The sequence below is a fragment of the Ostrinia nubilalis genome, chromosome 1 (assembly GCF_963855985.1).
Source record: "Ostrinia nubilalis chromosome 1, ilOstNubi1.1, whole genome shotgun sequence".
Lineage (NCBI taxonomy): Eukaryota > Metazoa > Arthropoda > Insecta > Lepidoptera > Crambidae > Ostrinia > Ostrinia nubilalis.
The window spans coordinates 13,904,856-13,918,892 of record NC_087088.1 but is presented as its reverse complement, the minus strand read 5'-3'; the positions used below and the strand labels follow the sequence as shown (position 1 = coordinate 13,918,892).

Below are 14,037 nucleotides of genomic sequence, written 5' to 3'. Positions count from 1 at the left end.
AATTCAAAGGGTTTTTATCACTAGAATAGTGTACAACTAATAAAACTTAAAGATAGTAAATGCTTCATGACATGACATAAAAATCTAATGACTGTTGTCAACGTAAGTACCTACTCTATGCTAGGTTCTTCTAGCTGTCACACTGCATACACAGGAACGTTTAAATACATAAAAAAATATAGAGTCATTGAGATTCATAAGACGGAGACGGTCAAATTCATACTTACTCACTAAATACCTGCTAACCTTGGCGGGAAATGACATAACATAATAAGCAGTGTGATACTGAATTATTAAACACGAAAACTGTTAAAGTAACTAGCTATTACACACAGCTTCGCCGGCGTGAAATTAAATTTGTAACAGATCATATAAATAAAAGTCTAAGTACTCATTTATGTAAATCTGATCGTCTGATGTTTAAACAATAATAATGTATTCGTTCAGTAGTTTTAGCGTGATCTGCGTGAAAGATTAACAAACATACATCTACACAAACTTTCGTAGTTTAATATTAAATAGGATAAGAAATTGAATCACTAGGAGCCACGCCCACGATCACTCATTTTCAATTTGGTGCCATCACAAAAAGCTAGTAGGTAACTGCACGGAAAAACCATGGACATGGATTCTACCTGTTTCGAAATGTAGAGTGCCTCTGCTAAAAAGGTAATTATTTATCAATGAGAGCGTAATTTAAAAGGTTTAAGTACACTTAAAATGAAAATTATAATTGTATATCTTGAAAAATATAATATCAGTTGTTTTCCTAAAAAACAATTAAATAAATTACAGCACAAATAAAACATTGTCGTCGCTTAGACCGACGATTTTAATAAATAGTTACGAAACGGAACGAAACTAATTAAAGCACATCACAACACCTTGCACTACTTTTAAGCAATATTCTTACATAAAATAGTCATGGAACGCGATTGCGTAGTCCCATCAATAAATAAGCACTACAAAACCCTTATTATGTACACACAATCCACTCTAACCTAAGCGTTTGATACAAAAAATTCAATGACATGACAATCTAGTCATTATGTTCTTCATTGTTTACCTTCACTTAACGCGTCTAGGTATATCATTAAAAGCAAAAACGTTTGGTACCTTAGAGGCATATAAAATAACTGTTTAAAGGTTTGATATTACTTAAAACTATGGTGCACTACTAAACTAAGGCCCGGTTTTTTGATTAGTAGTTAAAATAACCAATAGTCAAATTTGACAGATGTCAAATGACAAGTGGTTAAATATCAGAGGAAAAATGTTTTTCGAACAATGGTTACCTGGACTTTTAGTACATTTTTTAACTATTAGTTAACATTTTGTTAATATTTAACCATTAGTAACAAAATTTAACAATTTGTTATTTTAACTATGAATCAAAAAACTGGGCCTAAGGCTAGGTTGTACCATCTTACTTTAAAGTTGACAAACGTCAGACATCTGTCAAACTCCATACAAAAAACACTGGTTAACTTTAAAGATAGCTGGTGTAACTCAGCCTAATACATTTTTTTTCTTTCTTTCTTTCCACAGTCATTACACAACTGTTTGCTGCCTCAAAGGAACCCCGGCTTCTTCTGCAACGGGAGGAGGCTTGACGTATTTCCTGGAGATGACGTCACGGCCCCTCGCGATGGCCACCACCAGTAGGTAGAGCACGATAAGCAGCAGGCCTGTAAGAGCTCCCACGCCGACGGTCGTGCCCGGGTAAGTCCAGTCCACCACCGGGTAAATGTAAGGATGACCTTTTCTGTAAGAATAAAGAAAATGTTTGCAATGGGTAAGTTGTCGTAAATAAGTAGATAACGAAAGGAGACAGTTGCCCAATGGTGTAGGTAACTAGCGATTCTAGGGTTGCGAGTTCAATCCCCGTTGGGCTATTGTTGTGAACCCATTCCAGACACCAGCATAAATGCTATTGAATTTAGTCGGAGTAGTGGATGGTGGTGGGGGAATTTACAAAAAATAAAATACCTTACTTATAAATATTAATTTAAGGCGTGTGTCAGAGGAAGAAATAGAAATAGGTACTCGTATTCCGAGTCATACAAGATTTATTAACTATCTTTGACTCTACCAAAACAATTCAAAATTATCTAATCATTGAAATACAACGGAAGTGGAATCTATGTAGAAGTGATGAGAAAATAGATAATGACATTGTTATTCAGTCTATTAGCCAGTGCGTGAGAGAGAAAAACCGTTCGTGTGTTATCACGATGCAGGACTAACAAAGCCATTGTTTCGTGTATGATTATATTAAATGAACCATTAACTGCATTGTTTGAATTAGGTGAGTATAACATCCTTCTGAGCATGATCGACATGAATAGGTAATTGTTGATATTATGCCTAACGTTCTGTTTCATTCTTGATGGTTTTGTAGCCTAGTCAGTGCCGGATGCCGGATGCCTTAGGGCATCACGTCTTGGGGAGTACCAAAAACAGCACAAAATAAATTTTACTAGCACATAAAAACTATTTTTCGTGAATTTAATACCCGTAAGATTCGCAAGCCATGTTTGTAAAAATACTTCGATTTTTATGTAATGTTATATCAACTCCATTATTTTTTTAATCGTACTGATCAAAGATTTTTCTTTGAATACAAGAAGCGCATAGTTTTAATTTACATAAATATTAATTAGTTTGCAATGCAGTTGCAATGCACTGGTATGATGTTGTTCATTGCGAAATATTTATTTATTCAGTCATAATAACACAACCTACCAATAACATTGGTTTGATCGATCCGCAGAAATTTTAATTAAACATGATGCCACTTAACCTCTTGTTAAAGGTTTACCTGTATATCCATATTTTAAAGATGTCAAGGTTCTGTGAGATGGATAAGTGAAATATCATTTTCAGAAAGCGTTCGAGTAGCACTCTAGACCCGGAGGTGGCAGTGAAGGACACAAAGTGGTTAAATCGGTTGTGGGATTTCCCGTTACTGGGACATTGCTGGCTTGCAGTCTTGCATCACTTGATTACCCAACAAGAAAGGATGTTTTATCGGTGAGCTGTATTATACTCTCGGGTTGGGCGAGACGTGAAGACGCCTTTGAATGTAAAGGCGTAGAAAAATGTCTTGTATTTTTTTGCAACCCGGGTTGTGTTGACATACTTACTTCTCAGGTCAGTACTTCTGCCCGAATATCTAAACTCTAGCTAGCTAAATCACTGATTATGTACAATGCCAATACCTTGTCAGTTTATGAATATAAGTAGGTAACAATTTATCCGTGTTTAGGAAGACACGTTAAGTGGTCGGTAAATTTGAGTGATAGCAGACGCTTGGCAGCAGCGGGCTCTTAAAATATTTGGTTAACTCATGTATCAGTACCACCTGCGAGATAATACACAGAGGTGAACAAGAAGTAAAGTGAAGGCCAAGACGAACCGTAGGGTGGTAGAAGTGCAGCAGTTGTCTGGGGTGCGACGATGTGATGAGCACGAGAAACCTCAGCCACTAAGTCTAGACCATGGTTAAACTCTTCTTAATGCCAGGGCTTTTAAAATGGTTTAATAACTCACGCGTCAGTGCCACCTGCAAGGAAATACACGTCGGTGAACAAGAAGTAGGTAAAGGCGAAGCACGTGGTCTGGTAGAAGTGCAGCAGGCGGCTGGGGTGCAAGGATGTGACGAGCGCGAGAAACCTCAGCAACGAAGTCCAGATTTTGGTTCAACTCTTTTAGTTTAGGTTTAATAACTCACGCGTCAGTGCCACCTGCGAGGAAATATACGGCGGTGAACAAAAAGTAGGTAAACGCGAAGCACGTCGGCTGGTAGAAGTGCAGCAAGCGGCTGGGGTGCGATGACGTGAAGAGCAGCAGGAACATCAGCAGGGTGTTGATTCCGTGGACGGCCACGTCTAAACCGTGGTTTAACTCTTCTTCGATGCCCGCTGTAAGTTAGAGAAGTCATCATGTATAAAAGTTATAGACGTAGAGTGCAGAAGGAATCTAGATGTTTCTCAAGCTGATGTTGTGTCAACCTCACAGCTTGTCCTACCTACTCGTAGTTGTGTCAGTAGTACCTACGAGTCGTACGAATTTTAGAGCTTAGGTGTAAGTACCTAGCCTTAAGGATATTACAATGAAAGTTTCTATCACATCAAAAGTTGTCTGTTTTCTTAAAGATAGAGGCAGAGATTACTAATAAGTTGTAGATAGAGGTATGACTAGTAAGGTAATAGGACACAGAAAGTACGACGATTTTCAACCGACTTCAAAAAAAGGAGGAGGTTCTCAATTCGACCCGTATGTTTTTTTTTCCTATGTTTGTTACGCGATAACTCCGCCAATTATGAACCGATTTGAATTAAATAATAAAAAAAACAACCCCCAAGGGTGGAAAATTGGGGATGAACTTTTTTATACGCAATATCTCCGCCGATTATGAACCAATTTGAACGATTATTTTTTTGTTGAATAGGTATTATTTGTGTTCACGCATTTGAAGTCGGTTTTTTTTTTTTTAAAGTTATAACATTATACGAAGTTTCATTTTTACTTTACTAAGTTAGGGGAATGATAGGGTTTCACATATTGATACCGACCTTCAAAAAGCACCGTCCAGTAGAACAGGGTGATGAGGAAGGCGATCGGCACGGCCACGTTGAACAGCAGCCAGTACACGCGCGCGTACCACGGCAGCAGGAACTCGGAGCCTGCCGCGCAAACAAGGCAATCGCTGCTATTTGTGACAACAATCAAATGTAAGACGAAACACTTCTTGGGCGTTACGTTTGTGTGACGGTATGACTCATGTAGATAGATGGTAAGAAATGATTTTAGATTAATATCTAGATTCTGTTATTGTTAATTTTCCAATAATAATTTGTGTGTCTGCTAAGCCATAAACAAAGCTTGGATATCGATAGGTAACCAAATTTATTCATACCGTATGACATACCTAACACTATCCCAACTTAATATTATAAATGCGAAAGTAACTCTGTCTGTCTGTCTGTCTGTTACGCTTTCCCGCTTAAACCTCGCAACCGATTTCGATGAAATTTGGCAGGGACATAGTTTGAGTCCCGGGAATGGACATAGGATAGTTTTTATCCCGGTTTTTGAAACAGGGACGCGCGCGATAAAGTTTTTCTGTGACAGACAAAATTCCACGCGGGCGAAGCCGCGGGCAGAAAGCTAGTTATCTATAATGAGTACACACCTTACAGTGAAGATAAAGAAGTTACGATGAAGGAAGGTATGATATCGATGTTGTTATAAATGAATATTGTGTTACTTACTCAAGGGTCCATAGAAGTAGCACCGTGCAGACACCACAACTGAGAAGAAACTCGCAAATGTCATAACACTGAGTCCCCAGTGCGTGAGGTATATGAACCAAAACGAGAACTGGCCTTTCTGAATGTAAATTGTAATAGAAGCCAACACTATACCGATAGATGTCAGAAAGATCAGTGTACGCAAAAATAAAAGTGGCGCGCTCGACCGATTCGTTTGCCAAACGCTCAGGTAGAAGTCCGATGGCTTCGTATGATCCACACCGAGATTTCGAGGCTGAAGTTCTTCTTTAAAATAACTCTTGATCGCACTCATGGTGGTTTTTCGGCTGAGAACGTGAACCAATGACTGTTATCGATCACTATAGCGATAGAGAGCGTACGTTATCAAGTTGGTTTAGTTTCTTATCGGCCGTGCCAAAATTGATTTTGACCTTCGTTTCATTTATTGAAAAGACTAATTAAACTTTATGAGGCACTTAAAAGAATATTATTTATTAAACTTTTATTAATTTATAACTTCTGACTAGGTTTATTTACGTTAGAATATCGAATTTTAGAGTCTCTTCTCCATTTAGATTTCATAAATCAGTGATAAGTAAAGTAGTGTGCCTAAACCGTCGCGTGAGCAGGTCCCTGAGCAGCGTCATGAAGAACACCAGAATGTAGATGCTGATGATCATGACCAGGGCTAAGAACACCGAACCAACGGCTGTCGAGGGCTCCGACCAGTCCAGGACGGGGTATATCCAGCGATCGCCATTCCTGAATAATACATGTACATATGTATTTTAGATATGTTAAAGATTTTAGGAAAAAAACTTGGATGATTTGAATATACCAAGGCTCAATAAAAATACGGAAAAAAAGGGCAGAGATGAGTTTTCTATAATTGTATAATAAGCTTCCATTTCAGCAGTTTATTGTTCTCGTTCAGTCGTTAGTTTATAATTTCCGCACGCAAATTAGACAAGGGTAGCCTTGAGATGAACCTAGGTGAATAATGCATATCCTTAAACGCATAATTCTGCCAAAAGTTAAATTAAATAGATCTTAATCCCTTGAGATTAGAGTTAAAAACAATGAAAAAATGTGGTTAATTTATTTATTTATTTATTTAAACTTCAGCACACAAACTAACAATGCACTGTGGCGGACTTAATGCCGGATGGCATTCTCTGCCAGTCAACCACGGGTCATGCAGAAAGAGTAAGGCGGTGCAAAAAAATTACATTTTTAATAATATACCTACTTACATAAGATTACATAAAATAAATAACATAATACAAATGAATATAATAGACATACACATAAATACAAAAACATACTAATTTATGCAATTATAAATGATTACTCACTGATTAGTTCCTCCTGCATAATAATAGATGATACTGAAGATCATGTAGACGAGCATGAGCGCCATCGGGTACACGAACTGCACGAGGTATATCGAGAGGTTGGACGTCATCATCAGTATGAACATCACCACTGAGTTGATGCCATGAGTGAACACGTCTAGCACTTCGTTTATTTCAAAGGCCTCGGAGATAGTAGCTGCAAACAAGTTATACATAATTATATTGATTACCAGACTTTCAATAAACGGATTTGATAATTCAGACTAAGTATTCGTTTTTCGTGACCGTTCACCCCTCGTGGTAAGCTAAATGCTTGTGTTACAAGTGGGCCACCACAATAGTTCAACGACGCGGCGGGGTTTGAACGCGTTTGGGCTATTATTGCTTCAGTAGTATTAGAACTTCCATGTAATATCATCACCATCATTCCAGCCACAGTGACAGGGTATCCATTGCTGAATATAAGCCGTGGATTAGCAAATTGAAATGGTAATGGGTATGCCGATGGGGTAGCAATATTCAGGAGTGAAAGCCACTTCCATAGTAACTTACGAGTACATGTCAATGAGCATTATTTTATCTTTTCGTTTTGATATTTATATAGGTAGACATTTTGTCAACCCATCCCTCTACCGTGTTAAATACAAACATGTGTACATACGCCTAACTAGGAGGTAGTAGAAGGCTGTGATGAAAAATGCGAGTGGTACCGCGATGCAGTAGCTGCCCCAGAAGAGTCGGACCACCCACGGCAAGCCAAAAGTTGCATCTGAAACAATAATAAAAAGGGAAACTTTGTCAAGTTCGTCCCTTAAATTCTGCAGAATATTCGCTGTTCTGTGAAACCCGACGTAATTATGAATTATAATAGACGGTCGTTAAGGTAGGTAATAGTCACATAATAAGAAACAAAAAAAGTTGCAAGAATAAACACAAAAATTAGATCAGTGAAGGAAATAGCGGCTTTACCGCACGGAAGTTAATTGATCTTAACTTATAACTTTCTGTGCATTTATTTTATTTTATTATGTTAACTAATTAAAAATCTTGATTTGCACTTGTAATCACAGTTGGCCTATTAGTCTAGATACGAACCATTGCTGGTTGCCTTGCGGCAACCGTAAAAAAATAAAACTTTTACACAAACAAATACAACATTTTACTGATAATAAAACAAGTGAGTATTTGGCTAGACGATTTGGTATCCTAGCGACTATCGCAGTGCATTATATCGCTCTCCAACACACGAATTGCTTTGCTATCAGATTGTAAAGGATGCATCCATTAGTTTGTGAATAAGGCCTTAGATGACATACCAATCGGTCCTTTGAAGTACGCTACAGCAGACACAGCGGTCGCGAGCCCGTAAGTAACGGTGATCATGATGAGGCCCCACTGTGTCATATAGATGGGCCAGTGGGCGATGTCGACGATCCTCTCTGGCAGTAGCATGGAGGACAGCAGCATGCTGACACAGCCAAGGAACAGGACGAGTCGCATACATAACAGAGGCAGAGCGTTCCGGTTGCACTGACAAGAGCCAAGGTAGAAATCTGAAGCGGTATCATTTTTCAACATTAATTTATCCAACTGAAACTGTTTTCGGATCGCAGCCATGTTGGCGTGAGCGACGCTAGCGACTGCGTGGTGTTGATAAAATTGAGTTTATAAAAAATATCGTTTATCTTAGATTAGCCGTTATGGCGCTTTTGTATAGATTGGGGTTTGTTATAAAAACTAACAAAACGCATCTTGTCATATATTTGTTTTTGGAATTAACATTTTTAAAAGCGCTTTTGCGCGTTTATCGGCTTTTCAAGGGTTTACCTACGTAGAATTTTGTCAACTTTTTTGCACATCTTAAGTGCAAAAATGTACCTATGTTAACTATAAAATATATTTAAGGTATTCTTTAATATTTATTCTAAAATTCCGGAAAAAGATTGCGATACATATATACCTATAGATTAAAATACGAACGCTTTATCTTGTTATCATTATTGTAATTATTCGTAATAAGATAAAAACTTTAGGTAGGTATAAGCACTTACTTATGCAGTTTTTATGAGTCAGTTCCAAACCAATACAATTATATAAAAGAAATGAAAATAGTGTGTTGGATGTATTAAATAATTTATTTTACAAAAATATAAACACTTTAGCCTAAATCTACCTACCCTGAAAACAAAAACGAATAAATTATTACAGCTACAATCATTCTAACTAATTTGAAGTATCAATTTTGTATTGTTCAAAAATCCACATTTAAACAATATAAACTAATACCTTTTACATAATAAAGAACCGTTAATGTTCAATATCCTCAGAAGCTCTACATCACTAATACGCACCAATAGTAAATAGAGCTCTATCAGATGTTCATGTACATAAATTCCATGAAGAATGAATACACTTTTAAACGTATTATATTAGTCAACTTGAGTTGCTGTTGCATTGCACAAAGATTTTGCTGAATCATATTATTGGGCAATGATGTTCAAACATCAACAATCTTTGGATGAACTGCTTTGGAAACGCTATATGATTGTGAAAACTTTTTTTTAGTTTCAAAATCGCATCTAATCGTAGATACTAATTACATTTAATTACGTTTCATGCCATATTTAGCTTAATATTTTACATATTTCCCTTTTCTACTCTTGACAAGTTTTATTAATCCCAACGACCCGGTCTTGGCGACGGCCAGGTACAAATTCTGTCTCTACCAACGTTTTTATCAATACTCTGCGATATCTAAGCTGTTCCGTTTGCTAGAGAGGCAGGTGCTGGTGAGGTAGTCCCGGAACAGCGCCATGAGCACCACCAGACAGTGCACGATGATGACCAGCGCCGCGCACCCAAACACCACCCCCGTGGTCAAGCCGGGGTTGGACCAGTCCAGCACTGGGTATATCCAGACTTCGCCTTGTCTGGAATAAAAAAGCTTAATGTTAGCCTTTCACGTACTAGGTACCTGTGTCACTATACGGTTAAACTTCGTCTATTGTGTGAGTGCATCTAATCGTTGTAACATTAAGTTGTTGTTACAACTCTAACTAGACTCAATCGGGCCGAAGACTTTAACATGCACAAGGTTTTCTTAATCGTAATTCTAATCCCTAAGCCAGTAAATTCTTAACCAAACAGAAAGTAAATTAAGTACACAAAGTGATTATAAATAAAGTAGCAACGAGTGTTTCACCTGGGAATCAAACCCAAAACCTCAGAGTCGAAAGATATATCATTTTCTTAGCTTTGATTTCAATGATTCATCGTTTAATGATGAAGCGTTAAAACTAAGTGTCATCATATCAATTGTGAATCAGTCGGTTAAAATATTGATCTAAAATAGGTCGGTATCGAATTGACATCATTTCTTGAAAGGTTAATAGAAAATGAGTTCACACAACATCTAACTACTACTAATGCACTTTCGTTGAGGTATATTGAAGAGTAGAACAACAAGACGACAAAGAGAATTTCCACTCGTCGTTCTAAGAAATAACCCAACTTGAGGTAAAGTTTAAGAAAAATGACCGAAAATATTTGATCTTGTTGTGAAAACTAAAAGTTCAAAAGTAAAATTTTCTTTAAACTGTCAATCATTGTAAGACTCCCCATTCAACATGACTTAACACAAGTAGCCACTAGCCATAGTAGTAAATAGAAAACTTACGGATTAGTTCCTCCCGCGTAGTAGTAGATGATGGAGAAGGCCATATAGACCACTGCGAAGCCGAACGGGTAGACGAACTGCAGTAGATGCACAGGGTGCCGTGACGTCATCAGCAGCAGGAACATGACTATCGAGTTCATGGCGTGGATGAAGAAGTCCAGCACGGGATTGAATGCGAATTCTTCAGCTAAAGAACAAATTAACAGAATAAGTAAATAATTTTTACATTCAATTGTTATTTGTTTTAGTCATCAGCTAAAAACTAAATAAAAGCTGCACCACCTTACTTTAATCGTAATAGGTGTTTTTTGTATGGAGTTTGTCAGACTTTGGTCGTTTGTTAAAGTTAAAGTAAGATGGTGCAACCCAGCCTTAGGCTGAAATCATAAAGAAGTCAAATGGGCAAGAAAACATGGACAGAAGCTTTGATGTTTACACAAAAGCTTTGATGCTTTTTGGCAGGAAACTGAAGCGTCATGTTTAAAGCTTTGTATAATTTTTTAAATTCATGATTAATGAAGTGAAATAATGTTTGATTGTGCAACACGAAATCATAATATAAAAAAATAACAGGTTATTGTTGCCTGATTTAGTAAACGAAGACAAATTAAGAGTCAGAGAAAAGTTACTACAAGTTTACTGTAGGAGCTAAAGTTAAAGGTGTAATTCTTAAACAAAAACTTGCCCAAAGCTGTCAAGAAAGAGTAGTAGAATATTGTGATGAAGTAGGCCACGGGCACCGTAATGACGAGGGAAGCCCAGTAGACCCTCACGTACCATGGCAAACCGAAATCAGCATCTGAAAAGACACATTAACATGAACATTTATTTATTTATTATAGACTAGCTATTCACTGAAAATCAAATTTTACAGTTAATTGAAAAACGAATTAAGTTTTCAGGGCTACTTATTCAATCGATTGATTAAATAAAGTGTTTTTAGAGAATCATTGGTCAATCGTGTCAAATACCTAAAAAAGTTATTCTAATATACAAAACACGAACTCGAGAATAAATCATGCACATTTACCTATATCTCCGTTGATGCAGGCAATTAGTGACACCATGAAGGCCAGCCCACTGGTCACCATGATCATGAACACTCCCCAGTGCGTCATGTAGATCGCCCAGTAGTTCAGGCTGAATGCCTCTGACGTCATGACCAAGGATGTGGTGAAGATGCCGATGCATCCCAGGAACAGAATCAGCCTGAGGCACAGCAGGTGCACCGCCGACTGGCCAGTCTGCCACCAGCCCACGTAGAACTCCGAAGCATTCCCATGATCCAAAGTGAGTTTATTCACACTAAATTGATCCTTAAAATATTCTCTAGTCGCGCCCATGTCGACGGAGCCGGTGTCACTGAGCGTGTTTCCGCGGGCCTGGTATTTTTTTATCAGATTAGAATTAGTGATTTCTGTGGATCATCGACGATAAGAGTCTGAATGTGACGTATCACGATTTCTGCATGATATTGATTCATACCGGTAGTAGATAATGAGAAACAATCAAACGAAACGTCTCTGTTGTTAAAATTTATGAAAGTATAATGTATAGTCATTGTTAATCTGGGGGCACGGCAGTGCCCCCACCAAGTCGAGCAAAAAAGCGGCACGGCCGTACCATCCTTTTCTCGAAGCAATTCAGGCCATTTTCGACCGCCTGTAACTTCGTTGTGGATAAAACTAGAAGGCTGAATTTTCATTAGCTATGCAGGCATTGTAAAGACACGGTATATTTCAAATTTCATTCAATTTGAACCAGTAGGGGAGACTGGGTACGGTTGAAACAAAGGACGGTTGAAACAGAGCAAATATCTCGTAAACGGTTCAACGGGGAGTTAGGGGTCCTAGGGGAAAAAGAAGCGGACAACAGGTCCGAACACGAATTTAGTGCCTAAAACTTCCTAAGGCGTTGACGTTGTGTGCAAAACGCCATATTGTTTTTTACTGCCCAAAAGTAAGTATTAAGGGCCAGTAACTATTTTTAATGTGTTATCATTAGTGTCGAAACTATAAAGTATATTTTACCAAATGTGGGGTTGGGGACGGTTGAAACATTTTTTGTGGGTAGGTACGGTTGAAACAGAAAATTTATTAATGTTAATTTTTTGTAGATACCGAGAGTCTGGGTAAAGAAGATTTCCAGAGAGGAAATTGACTTAGTAAAGCATTAGAGGTGGTAAAAGCTTGAGATTCACTGCGGATGACGGCGGAAAAGTATGGTTTGAAAAAAAAAATGATTTTCGTTAATTTTATTCAGAATTTTAATATTATTGTATTATTAATGTTTATTAGGTTTGGAAATATGATTTAGTTAATCATATTTTTGTTATTTTTTTAAATGTTTACTACTAATCAAAGGCTAATTAATGTTTTAGAAATATTAAATACTTAGACTGATTAATGTCGTCATGTGGTACTATAATTTTAATATTCGTATTATTAATGATAAATAAAACACGTTTTATTAGTACTTATTGTATTATTTGTATGTATTTCAACACATCCCAATCGCTGTTTCAACCGCCCCTGGCATGGGGACGGTTGAAACAAAATTTCTTTTTTTTAAATTGCGTATATTTCTATAAATAGTAACCCGGGAACTATAATGATACAGCCATATCATAGCTAAAACTTCAAATTTCAATTTCACGTATCGTAATCGTCACTTGGTTATTAAACAAGAAAATTATAGACAATAAAAGCAAAATTGTTTCAACCGTACCCAGTCTCCCCTAGTTTAAGAATTATAACGGGTCAAAGTTTCTTAATTTTGTCACTCACTGACTGACTGACTCACCGATCATCAAAATTCTAAGGCACTTCTAGCAGACCTAGAAGCTTCAAATTTGGAATATAAGTAGTGTTTGGTGTATGAATCAAGGAAAAACTAAAATATTTGGGGGCACGGTAGTGCAACCGCCAAGTCGAGTAAAATTTTTCAATTTCGGTCCAGTTTTCTAGATACATAACTATGCTGTCTACAAAATACAAAAAGAAATGAGATCCCATCAAAAACAATACTTGTCAAAAAAAACAAGTCTCGCAACTCAGTTGTTCTACGGTAAAAAGTTGTGAGATCCATGTAATACCAAGTCCAGGCCAGGAAATCTTTAACGTTTTACATAAATATATTGACTTGGCCATCGCATGAAAACACGTGTAAATTAAATTATTTAGTGCGATGGCCAAGTCAATATATTTATGTAAAACGTTAAAGATTTCCTGGCCTGGATTTGGTATTACATGGATCTCACAACTTTTTACCGTAGAACAACTGAGTTGCGAGACTTGGTTTTTTTGACAAGTATTGTTTTTGATGGGATTTTTATAATACAAACTGACTTAGGTAATACTCATTAGTCTGGAATAGATAGAGGGAGGGAAGTAGTGCTGAGAATATTAATATTTAGAAGTGTTTAGATATTATTCGCAATTTTGAAGGTATATTTACAGAGGTCTCTTACATTCCTTAAGGGATTAAAAATATAAATAAATATATTTTACAAGGTATTAAAACTACATACCATTTCAGGTAGCCTATATGTAGTTTTAAAAACTACCTGCGTGAAAGTTATGCTAGCAACAAGGGCTGAGAGTGGTCCCATATACTTTTCCCTGTTTAATTAAATTAATAGGGACGTAATACTATGTACCTATGCATTATGGTATGGGTCACCAATTTAAATTATACATAAATAATACTTACAAAAATATATATACACGTG

General features: G+C 37.1%; 4 protein-coding genes and 1 long non-coding RNA gene across 5 annotated transcripts; 1 reads left to right on the top strand and 4 right to left on the bottom strand.

Annotated features, from left to right (window-relative positions):
* Nucleotides 1-980: 980 nt before the first annotated feature.
* Nucleotides 981-1,580, top strand: LOC135073423 (uncharacterized). The gene is made up of 2 exons (XR_010257621.1): nucleotides 981-1,187; nucleotides 1,411-1,580. It is a non-coding gene; the product is annotated as an uncharacterized LOC135073423 (long non-coding RNA).
* LOC135073393 (protein rolling stone-like) lies at nucleotides 1,545-5,663 on the bottom strand. Its single transcript, XM_063967566.1, has 4 exons — nucleotides 5,277-5,663; nucleotides 4,578-4,688; nucleotides 3,734-3,923; nucleotides 1,545-1,765 (listed from the first exon to the last, which is right to left on the bottom strand). The coding sequence occupies exons 1-4, from the start codon at nucleotides 5,587-5,589 to the stop codon at nucleotides 1,552-1,554; spliced, it is 828 nt and encodes a 275-aa protein (XP_063823636.1). The 5' UTR covers nucleotides 5,590-5,663; the 3' UTR covers nucleotides 1,545-1,551.
* A 100-nt stretch (nucleotides 5,664-5,763) lies between these two features.
* On the bottom strand, nucleotides 5,764-8,285 carry LOC135073398 (protein rolling stone-like). The gene is made up of 4 exons (XM_063967579.1): nucleotides 7,948-8,285; nucleotides 7,293-7,400; nucleotides 6,632-6,827; nucleotides 5,764-6,038 (listed from the first exon to the last, which is right to left on the bottom strand). The coding sequence occupies exons 1-4, from the start codon at nucleotides 8,246-8,248 to the stop codon at nucleotides 5,855-5,857; spliced, it is 789 nt and encodes a 262-aa protein (XP_063823649.1). The 5' UTR covers nucleotides 8,249-8,285; the 3' UTR covers nucleotides 5,764-5,854.
* Nucleotides 8,286-8,747: 462 nt separating this feature from the next.
* On the bottom strand, nucleotides 8,748-10,521 carry LOC135073415 (protein rolling stone-like). Its single transcript, XM_063967599.1, has 2 exons — nucleotides 10,308-10,521; nucleotides 8,748-9,561 (listed from the first exon to the last, which is right to left on the bottom strand). Exons 1-2 carry the CDS (start codon nucleotides 10,445-10,447, stop codon nucleotides 9,369-9,371), a joined length of 333 nt encoding a protein of 110 aa, XP_063823669.1. The 5' UTR covers nucleotides 10,448-10,521; the 3' UTR covers nucleotides 8,748-9,368.
* A 385-nt stretch (nucleotides 10,522-10,906) lies between these two features.
* Nucleotides 10,907-11,689, bottom strand: LOC135073406 (uncharacterized). The gene is made up of 2 exons (XM_063967590.1): nucleotides 11,338-11,689; nucleotides 10,907-11,106 (listed from the first exon to the last, which is right to left on the bottom strand). Exons 1-2 carry the CDS (start codon nucleotides 11,648-11,650, stop codon nucleotides 10,922-10,924), a joined length of 498 nt encoding a protein of 165 aa, XP_063823660.1. The 5' UTR covers nucleotides 11,651-11,689; the 3' UTR covers nucleotides 10,907-10,921.
* Nucleotides 11,690-14,037: the final 2,348 nt, after the last annotated feature.

Bases quoted from the DNA above. Each gene is read 5' to 3' on its own strand.
- LOC135073406 (XM_063967590.1), bottom strand. From the start codon at position 11,650: ATGGGCGCGACTAGAGAATATTTTAAGGATCAATTTAGTGTGAATAAA. The intron at 11,107-11,337 runs GTAAATGTGCAT...GTGTCTTTTCAG, and splicing joins CTGCATCAACGGAGATATAG to ATGCTGATTTCGGTTTGCCA.
- LOC135073393 (XM_063967566.1), bottom strand. From the start codon at position 5,589: ATGAGTGCGATCAAGAGTTATTTTAAAGAAGAACTTCAGCCTCGAAAT. The intron at 3,924-4,577 runs GTCGGTATCAAT...TCTAACTTACAG, and splicing joins CTGGACGGTGCTTTTTGAAG to CGGGCATCGAAGAAGAGTTA. The intron at 1,766-3,733 runs GTGAGTTATTAA...TTATTCTTACAG, and splicing joins CTCGCAGGTGGCACTGACGC to AAAAGGTCATCCTTACATTT.
- LOC135073398 (XM_063967579.1), bottom strand. From the start codon at position 8,248: ATGGCTGCGATCCGAAAACAGTTTCAGTTGGATAAATTAATGTTGAAA. The intron at 7,401-7,947 runs GTATGTCATCTA...TTATTGTTTCAG, and splicing joins GTACTTCAAAGGACCGATTG to ATGCAACTTTTGGCTTGCCG. The intron at 6,828-7,292 runs GTATGTACACAT...ACTTGTTTGCAG, and splicing joins CTACTACCTCCTAGTTAGGC to CTACTATCTCCGAGGCCTTT.
- LOC135073415 (XM_063967599.1), bottom strand. From the start codon at position 10,447: ATGAACTCGATAGTCATGTTCCTGCTGCTGATGACGTCACGGCACCCT. The intron at 9,562-10,307 runs GTAAGTTTTCTA...TTTTTATTCCAG, and splicing joins TACGCGGGAGGAACTAATCC to ACAAGGCGAAGTCTGGATAT.